Source organism: Sander lucioperca, chromosome 20, assembly GCF_008315115.2.
Source record: "Sander lucioperca isolate FBNREF2018 chromosome 20, SLUC_FBN_1.2, whole genome shotgun sequence".
Taxonomy (NCBI): Eukaryota; Metazoa; Chordata; class Actinopteri; order Perciformes; family Percidae; genus Sander; species Sander lucioperca.
Window position 1 is genome coordinate 7413057 of NC_050192.1, and position 21685 is coordinate 7434741.

A 21685-nucleotide genomic window follows, 5' to 3' on the forward strand; every position below is an offset into this window, starting at 1 on the left:
TGTTTATGTACTGTATGTGTATATAAGCTTGTCAGGGCACAACTGCCTGCTTTTAAATGTCTTTAGCTGCCTTCTATATCTGCTCCATGGACTTCGGAGACACTGAAAACAATGAAAAAATCCAACCTGGTCAATTCTCCATCTTTCTCTCTTTAACTTAACTTAGTTGTAACACTAATGCTCAACCTGTCTCTCAACCATGACTCATAAAATCACTGGTTTGCCTATTAAACTACCTATTTGAGTGTATCAACGTGTGAAAATAGGAAATTGTGACAAACAGTTTGGCTGACCAGCGACACAAATGTGCTTAATTCACAATACAGTAAAGTCCATGCAATACAATACACTAAAATATATATGCAATGGCTCCCCCCTGTACTAATCCATCATTTAAGGACCCCTCACTATTGCCCTTTAAAAATGTAATCTACACCATTAAATATAAAAAACAGGGTTAGGGTTATGCAGGTTTACAGCCAATTTGTACACATGCACTATATAGCAATTCTGGAGACTACATATATATGATGAAATACAAAATATATCTCTGTATTTTCAGTATTAATTCTTTAACCAGCAGCTTAATGTGTGATGATCAGTAAAACACAGAACACACACAGGACACTGAGTGATATTTCTCAAATATTGTCCCCTGACCCGCACAGCGATTATGTGTTTGCCCCCACAGCTATACAAGTCTTATTAAAACAAAAATACAAAAATTAACTTAATTCAAATGTTCAATCAAAATACACAATTATCCAGTGACTTTCAATTTGTAGGACTCCTTGAATTTCATGCTTGATTTCACGGTTGGCTTAACTTCAGCATTGCCAGAACTTCCTCACAGCGCTGCGAAAGAGGGTCTGGCCAGTCCACACAGCATTCTGGGATGGCAGAAAAACGTGCTCTGGTTTATTGGCATTTTTTTTAAACCAATCACAATCGTCTTGGGCGGTGCTAATCGCCGGACGAAGCAACGGTGCCACTGCAAAATAGCCTCAGGAAGGAACTTGTTTTGGCGGAACGTGTACGTTCAAAGGTTGTTTTAGTCGTGCAACAGAAAACTCAGATTGGACAGATAGTCTAGCTAGCTGTCTGGATTTACCCTGCAGAGATCTGAGGAGCAGTTAACCATAGTCCTCATAAATCCACCGGAGTTTAAAATTACAACACAAAGAAAGCGGAAGGTAACGAACATCCGGCCGAAAAGAGAAACATCCGGTGCAATTTCCGGCGGCACCGGAGCAATCCCGGAAGTGGAACGTTGTGGATATAGACTATGTGACTGCTGAACTACAACTAGGGAAATGAGGTTTAGATTTGTTTGTTGTCACGAGACAAGGAGTCAATAATAGGTTTGAGAGAGATATCAGGAGTCCATATTAATTATGTTAATGATTTGGATTTGCTACTTCATTAACCACCATTTTGAACTGCTTGATTACAAGGGTAGCTCTGCGCAAAGTCTCCGTAGCAACTGTGTGGAACAAAAACAGATGTGTATGTGTGTGTGTAATTACATGCCTACATCTCTGTGCATGCATGTATGTAGGCACATGTGCTAATTACTGCATCTGGTAATCACTGCAGAAACACTCAGCAATCAATTGTATTCACAAATCATCATCAATAACATAAAGTGTTATTTCCTCTTTAGATAAAAACAGTGGTTTTATGTTTTTTTTTTTGGTTTCCCTCAGATTCAGCTGATAATTCCCTGCAGTTTTCTACAGAAAACAGCAGGTGGGAGCAGAGTTCACTTAAAGTTATGTATGACTTCTCATTACACTCCTCTTTTCTTATCTTAAGACATATTTGTGTGACTTGTAGAGTATTCTTACAAATTTTTGGTTATGTTTTTGGCGTAAAGAAATGCATAGAGGGTTTTGAACCACTGATCTGCACAGTACATGACAAGGGGGCTGCATGGAATATAAACATGATGGTAAACTAATGATCCTAAGCAGAATTAGTGCCTTTGGGAAAACCCAAGATTTGCCCACGGAGCCTGTGCACCCTGTGGAAAAGCAATTCAAGGACTAAATGAAAATGTATTGCCAATGAGTCATTCTCATTCTTCTGCAGACAGCAAGATTTATTTGATGGCTCGACAAAGACAAAAGGGAAAAAATGGGGTCTTTTATATTCCAAGAATGTCACTGTCAGTGTCACTGTGGACCTCAGATTTTCACTTTGAAAGTAATTTAAATCAGCAGAAATAAGATGGTAAGGATTAAGGGGGCGTGGAAGCGAGGAGACGAGGCTGTCAAAATGCAGCCGAATCATTTTATCTTGCTGTTTGCCCACATTGCAGTAATTGATTTGTCTTTGTTCTCAGGTGCGAGTACACAAAAATGGCAAGTGGCCTAGAGAGGCATGTGTATGTCTGATTAACAAAGCATTGCAGCATCCACCAATCGTTTCACAGACCTTTCACTCTCTGCGTCTCAGTCTGAAGCTTCCCTCTGGATGATACAACCTGATGCAGCCCTTCACCTCATGCTACAGCTCAGTTACATGCTTCTATTGATTTTTCCCACTCCCTTCACCGTGGCAGGTCGACAACTCATGTCGTGTGGACAAACGGTGTTCAAACCCAAATGACTTTATTTTAAATTCTATTGGAGATCACAAGGTTTCCAAAGACTCCACATGTGTCAGGCTGAATCACAGGGAAATGTGTATGAAGTGACAAGACATCTTTTATTTTGGATTTAAAGTTTTGGCTCAAGTGTGATATAGCATCGATGAAGTGCTGGATAACATAGATGCAGAACATGTGTGATGATGTCGAACAGAGAAGAAAATGTTTTTACTAACGTTACTAAAGGGTGTTTACAATACATGAGTCACAAAGGAATAAAATCTTGGGAGTTGTCTGCCACGGGTACAACTAGGATTTACACGCTACAGGGTTCATGCAGATATTTGTCTCTGGAAAACAGGAGCATATTTTGGCGATAATGAAACTACAACCCTGGGGAAAAGGGTTTTGAACTGATATGGCCCTCAACAATCTCGTTTTCTAGAAGGCCTTGCGGGCTGAAGAATACAGCAGACAACAGGTGCTTAAATACACATTTTGCATATGGCACATGATAAATAATTTCACTGAATTCTGTTTAGCAAAGTACAATTTTTGACAATGCAAACCCTCATGATTCCTGTTTAAATTGATGCAGTGGTCACACAAAATGAACTCATGCAGCATTAACTATAACAATACTTTGTATGGTTGCTATAATTTTCTGTGGATGGCGGCTCATTTTCTGTATTAGAATGAACTGTCCTTGTATAAAGAAGCTTTTTTGAATCCAGACAAATCTAGTGTGAGTCAAAGTCAGTCTGAGGTTCATAATGGAACAGCTTGAGGCGGTACATTGGTATGACGACAAAGATTACAGTCTGTACTTTTTGAATGTTTGGAACTGAGTCGCATAAGTTCACAAATATTGATTAGATTGCCAGAGGCTATGAGAATACCATGGGTTAAATTTGTCAGTCAGCATGATGTCGCTTGTACTAGAAAATTAATTAATTAATTAATGTTATTCATCTGATTCTATGGTACTGGAAAACAGTGGACTGAGTGGCAGTTACATTTTTACAAGGTGGAAAATTCTGAGTAAATTAAGGCTTTTTTTCTGGATCAGCTGTCAAATAACAGCAGAGTATTTTTTTTAATAGGATGCATCGTTCTCAGTTTACCACCTGATCAGGCAACGTTATGGGTGACTTCACAGCTACTCTTATTCAGTCAGTTTTCAAACAAAGTTCAGGTGACAGAATTGTTTTTATAGATATTTTTATTTCTGTTTTACAACTTTTTGTCACAACAAAGTCAGCAAGAGCATGTTTTGTCCATTACATAGTAGTAATTCATTTGAAAGCAACCAAGAGAGGACCAGCGACCATTTCATAGCATAAAAGCAAAGGCAATTTTGTCATGCAGCAAAACAGGCAGGGCTTCTAACCAATTCCAAGGCAAGGGGAATGCTAACAGCCCCCACCATCCAGTTTCAACTCTAACCCCCATTTACCCATCATTCAGAGCCCCCAGAGCCCATCAATTACAAAATACACAGAGAAGCTGCAACAAACAAACATATTTTCGCTCTCACTCCAGGGATGACAAAAATAACATATCTAGAATTGCTTATTCTATTATGTGCTGTTAACATTGTTTCGAAAAGGGATTCAGTAACCAATTTTAAAATTGCAACATTCAAGTCTTTTAGTTAACCAGCATGATGATTGGTCAAAGAATACAGAATATCATTAATGCATGACCAACGTAAAATTTGTCAAAAACACGCTTTGATATGTAAGTGATATGCTGAGTAGAAAAGGAAATTTCAACCCCTGGACCTCTCTCAACCAACATTTCCAAAATGAAAAAAAGATTGGAGGGACTGGTCTGGTCTATTAAAAAAGAAATCAAGTTAGAGGACGAGGCCACACATATTGAAAGGTTAATATAATGTGATTCTACAACCTCTCTTTTCAATCTATCAAGTACAGTACAGTGCAATTACTGTTCATTTCATGGGATTAAGCCCTGGCCATACAATACTTATATTGAAGTTGTAAAAAATTGTTAACACTATTGATCTATTACCATTTGATTTACAAGAGAGAACTGCAAATGAGAGATGTGTATTTAAGTGCTAAGCTTTGCGTTTACATTACAGAGTGTGATTTCTAGTCTGAGCAGTTCTAGGATCCAGGTGCGAGAGGGCTCCCCCAGTGTTTGGTCCCTAAGGGAGAAATAACTGACAAGTCCTTCTGTTAAATGGCTACAAACAGAGGCCAAAACAAGAGAAAATCCTATCCCAAAAACTTGGGGAAAAAAAAAAAAAACAAGGTAAAGGAAAATCACCAGACGGACACAATGACCCTCCAACAAACAGACAAAAGCAGTGGTAAGACAGAGGTTGATCAGGGTAAAAGAGGAGAGTCCATCTTCTGTCAGGGGACCACTGCATCCATCTGTCTGTCCATTCACCCACCTGCCCAGCCACCTCCAACACTGTGCTGTCTCACTTGAGCAGAGCCTTTATGGCATCGTCCTCGGCAGCTTCAAAGGCACTGATGCCGTCCGGTCCTTTTCGGTCTTTGTCAGCTCCCTGTGGAGGAGAGGGGACATGAATATTAAATATGCTCAGTAGGTGCATCAAGTCTTCTTCACAGTATGATGCCAACTCCGCTTCATTGAGTCAGGGGTTAAGGTGATGAGCTGAGACTTCAATCTATAGCCGCTTGTCGAATAAAGCGTCCAATGCCCATTTGCAACTAATAGAGCCATATCTAAATAAGGACAAGGCGGGTCGAACAGACATGTCAGACAACAGAGGTTACAGCATTGGTAAATATTATGGATATGGAAGAAACCAAGTTACAATGACCTAAGTACCCACGCTGTTAATTTTCCTGGGAGCTGTAGGTTTTTGTATGCTATTAAATAAATTGTTTAACTTTGTTTGAGATTTCAACTTCTGATAGCAAGTGCAATAGCTGATGGTCATTTATCTTAGAATACAAACAGTAGACACCAGTACACTTTTTCAGAAAGACGGAGGCTAGCTCACCCCTCCCTACTCCTCATCCCGTCCCCTCCCCCTCCCTTCTGCGCACTAACCCCCAAATCCTTCATGTCGGTTATTGGCTGGAAGACTGTTATGTTTTGTGGTGCAGGTTGGCGCAGTTTGTTTTTGTTACTGTTTGTGGAGCCTGGACTGTCTACAGAGACCACGTTTTTTACAGTGTTCAGGGGACAGGCAGCTAGCGGATAGTGAGGAGATGTTTGCTGTATGTGACAAAAATGTTGTAGCCTAAAAAACCCGTGACATGGCTTAGAGCACCTTTAAAGTATTTAGTGGAACAGAGGCCAGCCTGAGGTTGACAGTCAGTTCTTGGCAGCTGACAACAAGTGTCAGCTGCTGCCAGCATAGCTTTAGCTCAACAGTCTGACCAATAATCACTTATATAATAACCAGGGTACCCCCAGGTAGGTGTTATTATCTGAAACTAGTACTACTGGTGATTCTTTTATACCAGGATTTAAGGATTGTAGTCCTGACTTGTTAATTTAAAATGCTTACAGATTCAATGGCTGTAAAGTAACTTAAAGACAAGTGTTTATGCAATACATATTTTAGACATTGTTTATGTCATTGTTTCATTATTAAAATGTGTGGTATAGTAACATAAGATATTAATTGCTCCAAATATAGGCAGTTTAAAACATGGCAATGAGCGTCTGTCACTTTTATTTTACTCTAACTCAGTCACTTAGCACTGGCCTGTCAGTCTTTAAACAGACAGCACATGCAAAACAAAGCCACAGATGCACAAATTCATTAGAGCGCTGAGGGATAAGGGAGTGAATGTGAAAGAGATGTAAGTGGACCATCAGATTATCAAGGACAAAAAAAAAGAAATGTAAAAAAAACCAGAATGAGACAAGCAATGGGTTGAATGCACATGTAGTGACAAAACAGTAACAGAGGAGTTGAGGGGCATGTAGCGAAGAGATGTCCTTTTGTGTGCCCTGCCAACTTTAGCCTCGTAGCAAAGGGCTTACAGTCATGGCAGAGAGAGTCTATTGTTGTGTGGAGTAGCAGGGCATCAAAAACAATGCGATCCAGTTCAAGTGCTCGGCATTGTGAGGATGGTTGTCTGGGTGCAAATTCCATGCCACAGGAGCAACAGAGTGCATCCCGAGCAAGGGAGATTTACCAGGGCTGAGGAGGGTAACCTGTCAGATCTGCATCTCTAATTGGTAAGGAGACGAAAGACAAAGTAAGAGACGGTTTTGTCAATTCAGAACATGCTTCACAATTCTCAGAAGTGTGAACCTGCCAACACTCAATTTATGTTAAAGCCCTGTTGTGTAATGTTTGGCTTTCTTTCCGAGGCCCTCGCCTGTAAGCTAAATATGAAGCTATAGCCATCCAACGACTAGCACAAAGACTTAGCTTTGCACAAAGACTGGAAACAGAGAAACAGCTAGCCTGGCTATGTTCAAAGTTAATGAAATTTGACTACAAACACCACTAAAGCTCATTAATTAAACACATTATATCTCTGGTTTAATCCGTAAAAAAAATGATATGCAAAACCTACAACTTGCCTTTTTAAGGGGTTACTGTATGTGCCGAGCGATGTCTTGGTCAAGACCTTTGACTTCCTGGAGTCTCATCGTAACTGGATTCAAATGATCATAACTCATCTCAAAACATGTTGCGGTTCAGGAAGGATTTGAATCCAGAAAACATGAGGACAGTGTGAATTAGGAGGTTTACTTAACATGGTTTTTCTGTCCAGCACTTGCAATTTCAAAAAGGAAGTGAAATGATCCTCCTCGTCTTATCTTATCTGTAAATACACAGAGGGTTCCTTCAGTGTAATTTATCTGGTCAGAGACAGGACAGAACAGATTCCTGGGGGATCCTGATATGCAGTGTTGTTTTATTCATATTTAAAAACATTGCTGAACCAAAGTATAAATAGTGATAAAGCATTTGTTGTGTCACTTTTCCAATCGTGCTGACTCATTCGTATCAGGTACCTGGTAGTCTGGATCAATGACTGTTCATTTCCAGGATAATCGCTGGAATATCCAGTGCTACCGGATGTTCTGGCGAATGTCCCTCATCTTCTTCTCTCTTTGTGTTACCATTCTTCAACTCTGTTCGCTAAAGGAAATAACAACCACAAACTCCGAGCTAGCAAGCTACACATTGAAAATGGCAAGTTTTTAAGAAACTTTGGATTGTGCAATAAGGCAGGCTGCTTGGTTCTTTCGGGGAATGATTGTAAATATTTACAAAGATTATGTTTTTGGCATTAACTATCTAGTCTATATCATTCACGTTCCACTTCTGGGATTGCTCCGGTACTGCAGGAAATTCCGCCGGATACATGTATTCCCCGTTTCCTTCCGCTTTCTTTGTCTTGGAATTTTAAATTCAGTAGATTTATGAGGACTACTGTTGACTGCTCCTCAGATCTCTGCATGGTAAATTGAGACAGCTAGCTAGACTATTGGTCCAATCTGAGTTTTCTCTCGCACAACTATTTTGCAGCGGCTCTGTGCAGAGTTTAGCACCACCCATGATGATTCTGATTGGTTTAAAGAAATGCCATTAAACCAGAGCACGTTTTCCTCCCATCCCCGAATGCTATGTGGAGTAGCCAGACCCTCCTTCAGGACGCTTTGGAGGAGGGTCTGGCAAAGCGAGACTATTAACTATCTAACTGGAGCGTTTTGGGACAGATTGGAGGGGATTTGTTATGAAGACTGTTTAAGACTTAAGTTTTTAAACAGGCCTTTGGATGACCTCTCCACACTTTTTTTTTTTTTTTTTTTAAATGTATTACCTTGTGATTTTAATTGTACTCTGTTTTAATATGTATCATATTGTATGTTTTATGTCAAGCACTTGGTGATTTTTTTAAAGTGAAAATAGCTATATGAATAAATTTGACTAACTTACTTACAAAATACACACAGGGATACACTGGTAAGAGAAAATTACGTTTAACCATGTATCCAGCTAATTGAAATAGCTCACGTTACTGTATTGTGTGAACAGTTAACTTCCAGAGACTATTTTGCGTAGCCATTGTCTCTGCATCCGGAGCCTAGCACCGCCCATGACGATTGTGCTTTGTTAAAAGACATGCAAACAACCCAGAGTGGGTTTTTTTCTCAGATCCTGGAATGTATGTGTGAAGGTAGGGCTGGACGATTTTGGCTAAAATCATAATCACGATTAATCGAACAAGTTACCTCGATTACGATTATTGAACGATTATTTAAAAAAAAAAATTCTTATACTGTAAATATGTTCACGGTTATTTTTTCTAATGAAAGAGTGCATAATCCTATCTTTGTGATTCTAAAATAAGGAAACAACACACAGATAGCAATTAATGAAATGAAAATGAAATCTACAACAGTAGATTTTACAATGAAATAAAAACGTCTTATGAAAAAGTAATTTTAATGTAAAAAAAAAAAAAAAAGTTTCCTAAAAATGTAGAAAGTAAATAATAAATGTCCATCATAAGATTAACGGGAACCTGTGGTTAACTGTCTTTTCGGAGTTAAACTCCACAAGCGTGTCCTGCGTCTCACACACACACACACACACACACACACACACACACACACACACACACACACACACACACGGGGTCTGTTCTGAGTATAATAAAGCCCCGTCTGTGTTGAGCAAAACATTACGTGAATTACTACGAGAATGGACGTGCATTTAATATAGGAAAAGTGCACAAGTATTAGCATCATTTGTTGTTGTTGTTGTATGTGGCGCTAAGGTCTAGTGACGATGCTATAAAGACCATTGCCGTGCTTGCGTCGCTCCCTTACCCCTCCTACCAGTCCCTATGGCCACTTGGCCAGTGGGAATGCAAACGGGAAAAAAGATTTTGGGGGAGAGTAGTTCTTAGAACTACTTAGAAGTGTACTTTTCCTCTAAAAAGTACAAGTACTATCCGATCGGAAAGCACCTATGGTCGCAGACTGGACGGGGCGGAGTCACGTGACTACACACGTGGCGGCCGTAATATGTTTTAAGGGGAAAGTACATTAACACACAGTGGGCGGCCGCGGAAATATTAATAGAATTAAAAGACCGAAATAACCGACTTGGTAAAATTACGTCGGTTATAGGCTCTGAATTTCGGTTACGATTATTTTTCGATTAATCATCCAGCCCTATGTGAAGGCACTCAGCAGTGCTGTGGTAAGGTCTGGCAATGCGAGACTAGGTACCTGGTAACCAGTCATTGTGCTCTCCACTCAAGTGAGTTCAGGGGCTGAAGAGGAGAATGTGAAGATAGGAGGAAAAACTCTTTCCCCCCTCCCTTATTTCTCCAGCTCCAGGGAGGTCATTAGGAGCTGGTTCAAGACCATACCTAGTAACTGACTCTACAGGCCTCATTTAGATGGCAGGAAACAGGATTACACCTTTACCCTAGCCCTTTCACCATCAATACTACGCTTGACTGGGAACCAAGGTGTCTATCTAACAAAGACACTTGTGTACCTTCTGTGCACCATCATATTCAAGCTAAAACAATCCTTGGAGGAGCATTTTCTTCTGGTCACCACACACACCCATATTGCCTTCAACAGTATTCTAGAGAGTCTGCCACAGATTGATACTCTGGGTATGTATGGAGTTACAATATCTGCGGCCCATACTCCTCCCTGTTGCTGCCTTTTAGGACACACTATGCCATCCCCAGTGGACATCCAGCCAACCACTTACATTAATGAGTGTTCCCCAACTTGTATAATGACCCCTCATGAACACCTCACTGTCCAAACATTATCCAGTCAAAGAGAAGCTAGTGGCTAAGTTAGAGACAGCCTAGGGACTCCCAGGGTGTCTCCAGTCAAATTGAGATGCATTATCATCCTGGATTATGAAGCCATACAAAGCAGCAGTGGGTCAGTAACGCAATGCCACTGACCTGCCAAAGTGTCCATTAAGTTTTCATTATGGCACTAGAGAATAAAACTGAAAGTCTCCCATGAACAGGTCTTCAAATATTTGGCCAGAGCATCGTTCAAAACTTACTTTAAATCCAATGCTTATATCAGATTATTGACGCGCTGGCAGCAGTAAAACATTACCAATAGGGCTGCATCAACGAATCGATAAAATTCGATTATTAAAAAAGTTGGCAACGAATTTCATTATCGATTCGTTGTGTCGCGCGACACGCCACTCAGTCGCGGAGATAAAAGCAATTGAGTCGAGTGCTGTGCGGAGCGAAAGAAAAAAAAAAAAAGAGCAGAGCGGGGGTAGAGGAAATACGGAGAGAGACCAGAGAGACCCTTAACGTTGTTCTGAAACACATGGCGGAGGCAGAGAAATCAGTACGACCTAAGTCATCCAACGTGTGGGAGCATTTCACACTAAATAAATCGAAAATGTGTTAATTGCAAGATAAGCAAAAGCAACATGGCATGGCACGGGCACACCACGGTGATGATTCAGCACCTAAAACGTAAACATGTTGGAGTCCTTGATGAGGAGGAAGGGAGTTCAACAGCAGGGTAAAGTCACTACACAATCCTACTTCTGTTCTGTTTTGAAGTGAGGAACGTAACGTCTCTCTTCTGGTGCTGGTGTTTACTCGTTATCCAGCTGACTAGCATGACAAGCTAGCGTTAGCTCGTTAATAACAGTAGTAAAGCAGGCAAGACTAAAGACTAACTAAAGTTTTTATTCACTCGCCTTTTTTGGCCCATTCATTTTTCAATCTGTTGTCATGTATATATTCTGTGCTTTGTCCCGTATCAGTTATTGTTGACAAATATATTTGTGTGTGTTGTACTTTTTAATTTCTATAGCACTTGGTCATCTTAAGCTGTGTTTAAATGTGGTGAACAAATTAACTTAATTTGCACTTACTACAATGACGGTAATTTAATGAATAAGCTTCAAGTGTGTGTGTGTGTGTGTGTGTGTGTGTCTGTGTGTCTGTGTGTCGTCTGTATCTGCTCTTTGGGTTACTTACGTTTACACAACTATTAACTAAAACAACAAGTATGTATGTAAGTATGTATTGAGTTGATGTAAGTGAATGCTTTTTTTTTTATCCGATTCATCGAAAAAATAATCGACAGATTAATCGATTATTAAAATAATCGTTAGTTGCAGCCCTAATTACCAATCTGTAAAAAGGGTAGATTTTATAACACCCAGTGCAAAAAAACAAGAAAGATCTATATCTGTATTGGCGCAAGCTGTGTCAGCTACGCTCTGGTTGAAATATACACTACCGGTCAAAAGTTTGGGGTCACTTAGAAATTTCCATTCCACTCCATTATAGACAGAATAACAGCTGAGATCAGTTGCATTGCTTTTTTAACCAGGGCAGCAGTTTTCAGATTACATTATGTGCTTACATAATTGCAAAAGGGTTCTCCCTTAACTGCTGCCCTGGTTACAAAAACAATGCAACTGATCTCATCTGGTATTCTGTCTGTAATGGAAATTTCTAAGTGACCCCAAACTTTTGACCGGTAGTATGTGTATATACACTCACAGAAAGAATTATTAGGAACCAGCTTTTGTGTTTACAGGGCATGTAGTGTGTACATCCCTCTCAACAAAAAAAAGTCAAGTCAATCAAGCTGGCAAAGCCCATTGGAAGATGTTTTACTTTAAAAGTCTTACTTACGGACTACTGTGAGAAAAATAAATGGCCAATCCCTACTTTGTACTTTTAAGGACACACACAATAAGAATGACACCTTATAGGGTCAAGTTTAAAAGCTGAGGCAACAATAGGAACTGACTTTACAAAATAATACTGCATTTCTTCCTAGTCAATGGTCATGTTCCTCATAGAGGAAAATGATGCAAGCTATTCATGTGTGCATTCCTGTGTGTGCCCTTTCATTGTTGACTTATAATTAACTGGCTGGCCTCTGCAGGCTGCAGTCACTATCCTTGACAATGATCTTACAGCTGGGTCACCTATTGGGGTTAAAATGGCCTTTCATAATTCATTGCCAGCAACAGCACAGCACACAGTCAGGGGGGCAGGGGTCAGCTCCCATGATGCACCAGGGAACCATGCCATTATGTCTGCAAACACAAGACTGGCAGTTGAATAGTCACAATTCATTATTCTCAGTGGATTCCTTTTATCCACTGCACTGTGGTAGCTGTGGTACTACAGGTGTTGCCAGACTGAGTGGATGTGCAGCAGCATGGTCAATAAGGTGGCTGTGGGATCTATTTATCTAACGTTAAGACACACGGTGAGTTTTCAGAACTGCCAGGGATAGATTTATTGAGATCTGGTCCCAGTGGTGACTGGTGACCTTTTGGCTGCAATTGTGTGTTAATCCTTGTTGGTGCTTAGTGGAGATGAATACGAAGCCATGAGAAGAGCAAACCCATGGGTTCGCTCATATCTTCGCCTTCCACTGTAGTCCCTGTTCAGATGAGCTATGGCTCCTTGTCTTGTCTCATATGATACCACAGACAAAGGCTTTTCTATAAAGGTTCACCCAAGGGGCTTTAATTTACAATGTAGAGGTGGTAATTGAATAGCTGCCCATTTCAGACGTAGAAGAGATTTTGGCTTTCACGAGGACAACCCCCCCCGCCACAAATTGCTTTCTAATTTGTGGGAAACAGACAGCTCAGAACTGTACTTCCCCTTTCTTAGAAGACCTTTCTCAAAGAAACGTTTCTGCATCACCAAAATAAGACAAACAAAAAATATCTTGTTGTCACAAAACTGAAAGTTAATACTGCTTTTAAACCGCAATAGACAATAATTCTGTGTCGAGTAGAAGTTGAATTCAGAACAATGTAAGTGCCGATGCTTACCAGCATTACGCTAGCTACTTTTATGGGAAAGAACTTACTGAGTTAATAAACTGAAATTGTCTTCCTGTTGGCACTGGCCAATTGTTTATCTTATATATTTATATTCAGTTTATCTTTGAGCCAACAGCACTGGCGGCCAGCTGACAGCAGTAGCCAGCTGCTGGCCGACTGCTTGCAAGACTTTGCTGGCTTGTTGATGGGAGGGGCGGGGCATGCGGCTGTGTTGATGAAAATGGGGGATTGATACAGCTGATGCCAACAGGAATAAGTAAGCAGTGGAGTACCACGTCAGTGTCTCTCTAGCTGAACATCAGTGTTTCCCATAAATAGATTAGTTTCCTCTTTTCAAACGTCTGCTTCACCGTGCAGTTAAAACTGAGAACTGATTGAAAAGTCTGCCTTAATGGTGCATATGCGATTGTATAGTGCAAAAATGACTTCCCTAATTGGTATGACTTAGCGTGTGAATGCCCCCTCCCCTCTTCCCATTACTTTTGTTGAGCCAAGATGATGCCACCATGAAACAACTCTGTAGAGGAGCTTTCATTTACCCTGCCTCATTTAGCCTGGCTGGAACACACTGCTGCTGGTTTGCAGCTGACTTTGACTGTAAATGCATGCAAGCCGTCTACATGGCATCATGCAGTGCTGATGTAGGCTCCTCTCTCATAGTGGTGCTGAGCTAGTGCCATTAACTTTACATCCAAGCAATAGACTAAAACTGACCATACATTTTAGTTACTGATGTGAAACCTCAAATATTTAATAATTTTTAAAGCTCTTCCATGCCCATTGTTAAGCTCACGTTCATTGCATCATTGCATTCTTGCAGTGTAATGGATTGCAGCTACAAAATGTGACCAATAAGCTTGACTGCCACTTAAGTTTTTTGGGTGACATGGGGCATGCTACAGATATAAAAATAATAATGATATTAAATCAGGAAGATGTCAGCTATGCACATCGGTTTTATTCTAATGAAACACGAGTGTTCAATGACAAAGGGGTACCAGAGACAAAGAACTGAAGGAGGTCTTGAAAGACAAGTAGCTATTGTAGCTCCCATTAGTGTGACATTCATTATCCACAGGGACATCAATCCAACTGCAGTCTGGCTCATTTGAGCAGTGGTAAAACGGAACTCCACCAGCCTCGAGTAGAAGATCTGTCACTTACATGTATGTTACTGCCATTCATGTACTGAGTCACACAGGTAAGATGTACAAGAGGCATTGACTTTCCAATAGAAAGCTCCTCCACCTACAAATGAGGCTTCCCATTTGACTGTGATGGACATGTATCATAGTATGCTTCTTATTCAAGTGAATATCTACAGCCTAGGACAATTGTGCCTGACTCAGTATAGTCACTCTCCTCACAGATGTGACTGTGTGTGAACATGTTCACATGCATCTATCTGACTGAGGTAGCATTTAAGATAGTTCCAGAGCTCAACACCTGAGCAAGGCTGAAGAATGGGGCAGAGCAAAGGGCATGTGCACCTATGAATGAAACCGCTTAAAACACAGACACAAAACAAATGAACAGCAGCAATACTGTGTCATGCTCTATGAACATTCCAGCACAGCCTCCACAGGACTGTGTTAAAGGGCCTTTTGTCCAATGAGTTACCTCATCAGCACTCAATGCTCACGTGGAGCCTTGGACACATCAACATGCACTCAGGGGTGAAGGACACCAGGGCACTTCTGTGTGCAGATGCATGAATAAGTGCATGCTCAAATAAAAGTACCAACCTTTTCTAGCAGGACCTTGACACAGGAGGTGTGACCTTCGAAACAGGCAGAGATCAGTGGAGTGAGCCCGTGTTTGTCTGGAGCCTGTGTGGGGAGCAGGTGAGAAAGGCATGAGTGGAAGACAGAACAAATTGTTTTGGGAAATGTATGAGCAGATCATAGGCATGACCCCCAATCCTCATACACAATGGGCACATCCCTCTTTTTCTCAAATATAAATGAGAAAAAGAATTCCTGTGAGAGAGAGAGAGGTTTTACTTATCCCTTATCATATCCGGAAATGAAAAGAAAGCACACTGCACTTCAACACTATATGTTTCTCCCATGTTTCAGAAGCTTAGCTGGTTATCTAGATAAATGAGCAAACACTTTTGGGGTTGGAAGGAAAGACTATGTTGGTACGACTTTAAATCCTTGTGCCTGTGAAGACCGAACTAGGGGATGCTATGATGTTGAGCTGTTGTATCCAATGCACCTAACTAATGTGGTTGCCTTGAACATCAGGGAGAAACTCACCCTAGAAACTCTACAGAACACTATTGATCTACAAATAACAGACAACCATCTAGGTCTTGTAGTCGATTCATGCTGCTTTGCACATACGATTCTACTAGTTACTGAACAGGCATATGAGACCTTTAGAAAAAGCTGACAATTACAAAAGTGCTCCAAATCGCAGATGTCAATACTGTTGGGCAGGTAAGTGCCCTTTTAGTGGATACGGCTCAATCTACTACAACAACACTAGAAGAGACTATCTAGGCTCAGGGGGCCTATCAGGCTAAATGTGAGGTCTGGCAAATTGAATGAGAGAATGGACAATGGCTGAAATAGCATATCATAAACTGCTTTTAATAGTCGGACTACTTTAAGCCTAATGGCAAACTGTTTGATTTGAACTCCTTATTTTGTTTGAACTAGTCTATAAAGTAAAGTTATGGACATAGTTATTTTTTGTGGTCCTTGCAACCCTGGACAGTGCAGAAATGAACACCAAAACAATGTGATGGGAGCTGGTTGTTGTGGCTCTCACATTAATATCTGCTCCCTTAGAAATGAGGTACTCCACCACATCTGTCTGACCAAAGTCTGCAGCATAGTGCAGAGGCTTCCTCCCACCTTCCAAGGTCCGGTTTACATCTTCAGCCTGCAAAAGGGGAAAAAAAGCACATTAACAGGGCTAAAATAAAAAAATAAAAACTCAGTGCTGTCACAAGTAGGGCTGGGATAAAAAAAAAAAAAAAAAATCAAATCGGATTCAAATCGAGATCGAGAAAAGATTTTCATTTGAATTATCCGATAGACTCAAATCCATAATCGATCTCTGTCTGTATCAACTAGAAGACCTAAGGAATCTAGTGGTACCAACTATGCCATGCTAGCTGGTTGGGAAGAATAATTAAATAATGCTCCAAAGTCAAGCTACATTTTGGCGAGGGAAAAACTGGCCTGGCCCTTGGACTCACATACATCTGAATGAACTGTCACTCAATACTCACTCACTGTAGAGTTGCACTTTGTGTTGACTGCTGTAGTGTGTTCATGTTAAATAAAAAGTACATTAATGCAACTACCTTGGGGTCAAATAATGTAAACATTATTTAATTGTAATAATGCACCAGGTTAGAGGGAACCTTGTACACTTGTAGAATGACTTTTGTATTCAAGCAAAATTGGTTTTGCAAATGAAATATCCCTAATCGAATTGTTATTGAATCGGAAATGAAATCAACGATAGCCAGCCCTAGTCACAAGCCAGCAAAATGCATTAAAAGGGGAGATCTGAGGACCGCTTTTCCTTGAAACGGACAGTCTCACTGTTGCTACAAGCTCACACTGTAATTCAGGGACCAACAATTGCATGTACCATCCTCTACCCTTCACTTTCCTGCTGTGGTGCTGTAGACTTCAGACGGTCAGCCTTGCAGCCAAGAGAAAAGACAGACACACTCACCACTCTTCCTCGTTCCCTTAACACTAACCACACACACAGCTTAGTGTTCCAGGTGGCCCTCCAGATATCAGTCACAGCTGTAGCTGTCAGTTCCAACTTTTCTCAAAACTATATATGACAAACTAATTGTCTGAATATTAAAGATAGAGGCAAATGGGGGGGAGGGGAGGCATTAATTAGCTCTGAAATGGGCCTCCATAACAGAATATAGAAGTAGAATTAGCTAGCCTATTTATGTAGAGGAATATCTTGTTGCACAAGACCCTCATATGAACACCTAATCTGGGGATGAAAGAGCTAGCTTGGTATTTTAGGTTTTATTGTAGCCTACTTACAGTAACGAGCGTAGCGGTATCTTTCCCAGTCAGGTACATGTGCTGCGTGTCAGCTTCATCCTCTGCTGTGTGTGTGTGTGTGTGTGTGTGTGTGTGTGTGTGTGCGCGCGCGCGCGCGCGGACATCGCATTTACAGAGTACCTTAACTCAATTTGAGCATTCTGAAGCACCATGAAACAAAGACAAAGAACCGTAACATCAGTTACGGTTCTTTGTCTTTGTTTGCCATAGAGAAGCCTGGGCTTCTCTATGGCTTTTGAAGTTACGACAAAGACAACACACAATTTTCTCCCCAAAACAATAAAATTGACACAAGATATTTGTCCACATGATAAAGCAGATATTTAATGTCCCCAAAATGACAATAACTAATTTTCGACCAAAACTGAGTTACGGTCTTTTCGCTTTGCACAGCAGTATAGCTGTCACATTTCACAGGATGGTAAATTAGCTGTTGAGGCTTTCGGCGTTGTTTCTCACTCTGCCGGAGGAGAAAATGCTGTACTTGCGCTGTTGTTTATTTGGTTGTCATTAGAGATTCACCGATTACAATTTTCTAGGCCGATTCCGATTTTTCAGTGAGTTTGACCTGCCGATACCGATTTTAGCTGATTCCGATTTCATTTTTTTCTAACCACTTTACAGCACACACAAATATTTATTTTCTCTCTTTACTTTAATAGAACATTTTACATAGAACATTTTTTGAACAGATAATCGATCGCTATAAAATTGAACTATATAAATTACTCCTGGTGTGGGAAATTCTCACACATCTAAAGTGCAATGTTATGAAAGAACAATTTCCTTCTTTTCAAATCCAATATCCAACTAAACAAATGTGATATATTTAGCAAACTAAACTTCTATGATTGTTACAGTTCATGTCGGAGAATAGTGCGGACACGCGCTTCACACCGCGAGCGGGTGCGAGTGGGAACGTGCGCCACCCGGTGGAAAAAAGGTAGAGAAAGGAAAAAACTCACTCCACAGCATAACTAGCCAGGGGCAATCGCATATGTGCGTCCTTGACAACTGTAAGTTGTATAACTTATGTTGTCAGTTTATTGTTGGCTGGTGATTTCATTGTTTGTGTTCTTCACCTGCTAGCTAGGTTGCACGTGGCTGTTGATTTGATATAATGGCGATTGTTGAACGCCCTTGTTCACGTTTGTATTTTATGTGCATTATTTACATGCTACAGTAGTTACACTGCATTAAGATAATGTACTTAATAGTGGGTTTATTGTTATTTGCTAGCCTATATATATATATAATTCCTATGCATTGTGTATGGTAGGCTTTACAATGTTATTTATTTACAGCATTTGAAAAGTAAAATAAAAAAAAAAAAATTTGAAAAAAAATAAAAATCGGCATATGTCACACTGCCCAGCCGGTCGCCTGTAATGGCCGATCACGTGAAAATTGGCCAATTCCGGTCACCAGCCAGTCAATCGGTGCATCTCTAGTTGTCATGACTTTTGGAGTGATAACATCCTGTCACTGTTCCAGTTGCTCACCCTCAAAGGGGGGAGAGAGCAGATGACTGTTCGCTTGAGTACAGTGGAGCAGACGGCTCTGCAGTCGTTTAATCACGAATTTATGACATTTTAAAAAATGCTGAAGGAGCAGCGGCAACAATTTTATAATGGCGGTGCGCCGCTGCTAAATTTACAGAGGTTATATATGAATAAATAAATAAATAAATAACACTAGGGCTGGGCAATATATCGATATCGTGATATGAGACTAGATATCGTCTTAGATTTTGGTTATCGTAATGACATAAGTGTTGTCTTTTACTGGTTTTAAAAGGCTGCATTACAGTAAAGTGATGTACTTTTCTGAACCTACCAGACTGTTCTAGCTGTTCTATTATTTGCCTTTACCCACTTAGACATTATGTCCACATTACTGATGATTATCTAAAATCTAAGTGTGGAGATATTTTGTTAAAGCACCACTTGTCAACCCTAGAATATTGCCGCAATATTGAACCTGCTAAACCACCTGTGCTACCCTAACCTGTCTCAAATAAGACCCTCATCATTTGGGACACTCAGTTTTTGGAAAATAATAATTTGTGACATTAAACTGCACGTAAGCCATATATATATATATATATATATATATATATATATATATATATATATATATATATATGGCTTATAAATAATAATTATAATTCGTTGAACTAGAATTTTTTTGTAAAAAAAAAAAGTAAGTCATAATAATTTAACTGGGTCCCACGGACCGAACGTTGAGAATCACTAAACTAGACACTGCTGGAGCACGGGCCCGTGTGGTGGTTAGCTCGCTAGCAATGACCTACTATCTCACATTGACAGATCCCCATTCCACCGACTATAATAAACGTTGTCCAAAAACTTATCTGTTATCAACAACTATTGTGGTCACTGCTGCTGAAATTACAATCGACCTAACGATAGAAGTCAGCTGTCTATCTACAATGTGTAACGTTACCACGTACCAGCTGATGCTGTTGTTAGTTAGCTTACCAACAGGTTGCCTTCAGCGGAAAGTGGCAATGATAGCGTTTTGCTAGCCGAACTAAACACCCAAACCCTCCAAGTAACGTTGCAATGTTAATGACGATTAGAGCCGAGATATAGTCAGCAAAACACCGACCCATTGTGACTGTGTGTCGCTAACTAACGTTATGCTAACTTGGCGTTTAGATGTGTATGTTAGGTCTACGCTAACGTGTTACGCCAGCCTTAAAATGTTTCAAAACGAATTCAAGCTCAATTAAAGCTCCATAAACTAGCTAGCTAACGTTACACATAACGGTACGGATACAACACTCCCCCAATATTAGTGAACCTAACCGTAAACTAGCTAGCTAGCCAGCCTGATTACTGGCGTTAGTTACATTAGCTAGCTAAGCAGCCACAAATCACCGTTATCTTACCGTTACTAGTTTGGCTTCCACCTCATCGAGGTCTCCGGTCTTCAATGCCCACATCAATTCTTTATCTCCCATCTTCCTGTGTTTGCTCCGGTGTTGCTCCTTCCCTGTTATGCTGCAGGGCAGTTGTCAAGTTAAATGCTAGTGCGTTAAAGTTAGCTAGCTAGCTATAGCTTGAAAACTCCTCCTGTCGTCGTGGTGAGTAAGGTTGCAGAACTCGACTGAATAAAATGTCGTTGTAATACTTAAGAAAGCGATTTTTGTTGGATTTGGCGTGACCCGCCGAGGAATGGCAGGTAAATATAGACTCAAAAGAAGTTCTGAAAGGCAAAGTAGCTGAAAGGGATCCGCCTTTCTGCAAGCTAGAAGTGTTTCCGGTGCCGTTACCCGGAAGTTATGTTGTGTTTAGGCCTAGGTTTAGGTGCTAATGTTGAAAGGAATTATTCCCAATATAATCGGCTACATCAATGTACGACTTGTAGCTACGTTTTCATAAATTCTTATTACAAAGCACATGTTAGTTGTATATTTCTTGCGTACACTTGATGATATTTTATTACTATTATTTATATCCTTAGAAACATATGCAGATAATGATTGGTGCTTCGGCGTTACCATGGAAGTATAAAAACGGAAATTCCTAATCTTATATGGGCCATGACTGCTTTTTGTGCACACCATGGATCTATTAAGAGAACGGGTGCACACCCAGAGAGACAGTAGGCACGCACAGTAAACATTAAACAAAACCAGTGGTAAACATATATGGGATATAAAATGAAATAAATACAATCAAATTATAAATAAAACAAGTCACTTTATATAAAGATGTTTTTTTTTAATTATGTAGTTTTTTGTTTTATGATGAGATGTCTATAGTCACAAAAGGCAAATGCAAACCATATTGACCAAGTGACTTTACATGCCATGCCATGTCACAGTAACACTCAAGACTGAAGAATACAGTTGTTTTTTGTTTTTTTTTAATTATATTAATCTTTATAAGATTACAGCAAAATATCTTATTATAAAGTTGTATTACTGTCATGTGAATTTAAAACCATACAACTTAGATGTTAAATGAGGGGAAAACCTGTGAGAATTGGCCATTTGATTTCATTTCATCGGTTGCAGGTTGGCTTTTCATTAGTTTCGCACATAGACTGTTAATATTAATGGACAGAGCGTGTGTAGCATTGGTTTGTGGAGATCGTCGAGTTTGCCATTACGGGCGCAGCCATCCTGGTTGCGGATGTGACAATTTTAGACGAGAGGGAGGAGTGAGGGAGGAGCTGCTTACACTCTACGTTACGTTA

At 40.2% G+C, this 21685-nt stretch overlaps 1 protein-coding gene across 1 annotated transcript; it reads right to left on the reverse strand.

Moving 5' to 3' along the window:
* Nucleotides 1-3797: 3797 nt before the first annotated feature.
* On the reverse strand, nucleotides 3798-20763 carry mtpn (myotrophin). Its single transcript, XM_031313527.2, has 4 exons — nucleotides 20373-20763; nucleotides 16182-16295; nucleotides 15149-15232; nucleotides 3798-5132 (listed from the first exon to the last, which is right to left on the reverse strand). Exons 1-4 carry the CDS (start codon nucleotides 20442-20444, stop codon nucleotides 5046-5048), a joined length of 357 nt encoding a protein of 118 aa, XP_031169387.1. The 5' UTR covers nucleotides 20445-20763; the 3' UTR covers nucleotides 3798-5045.
* Nucleotides 20764-21685: the final 922 nt, after the last annotated feature.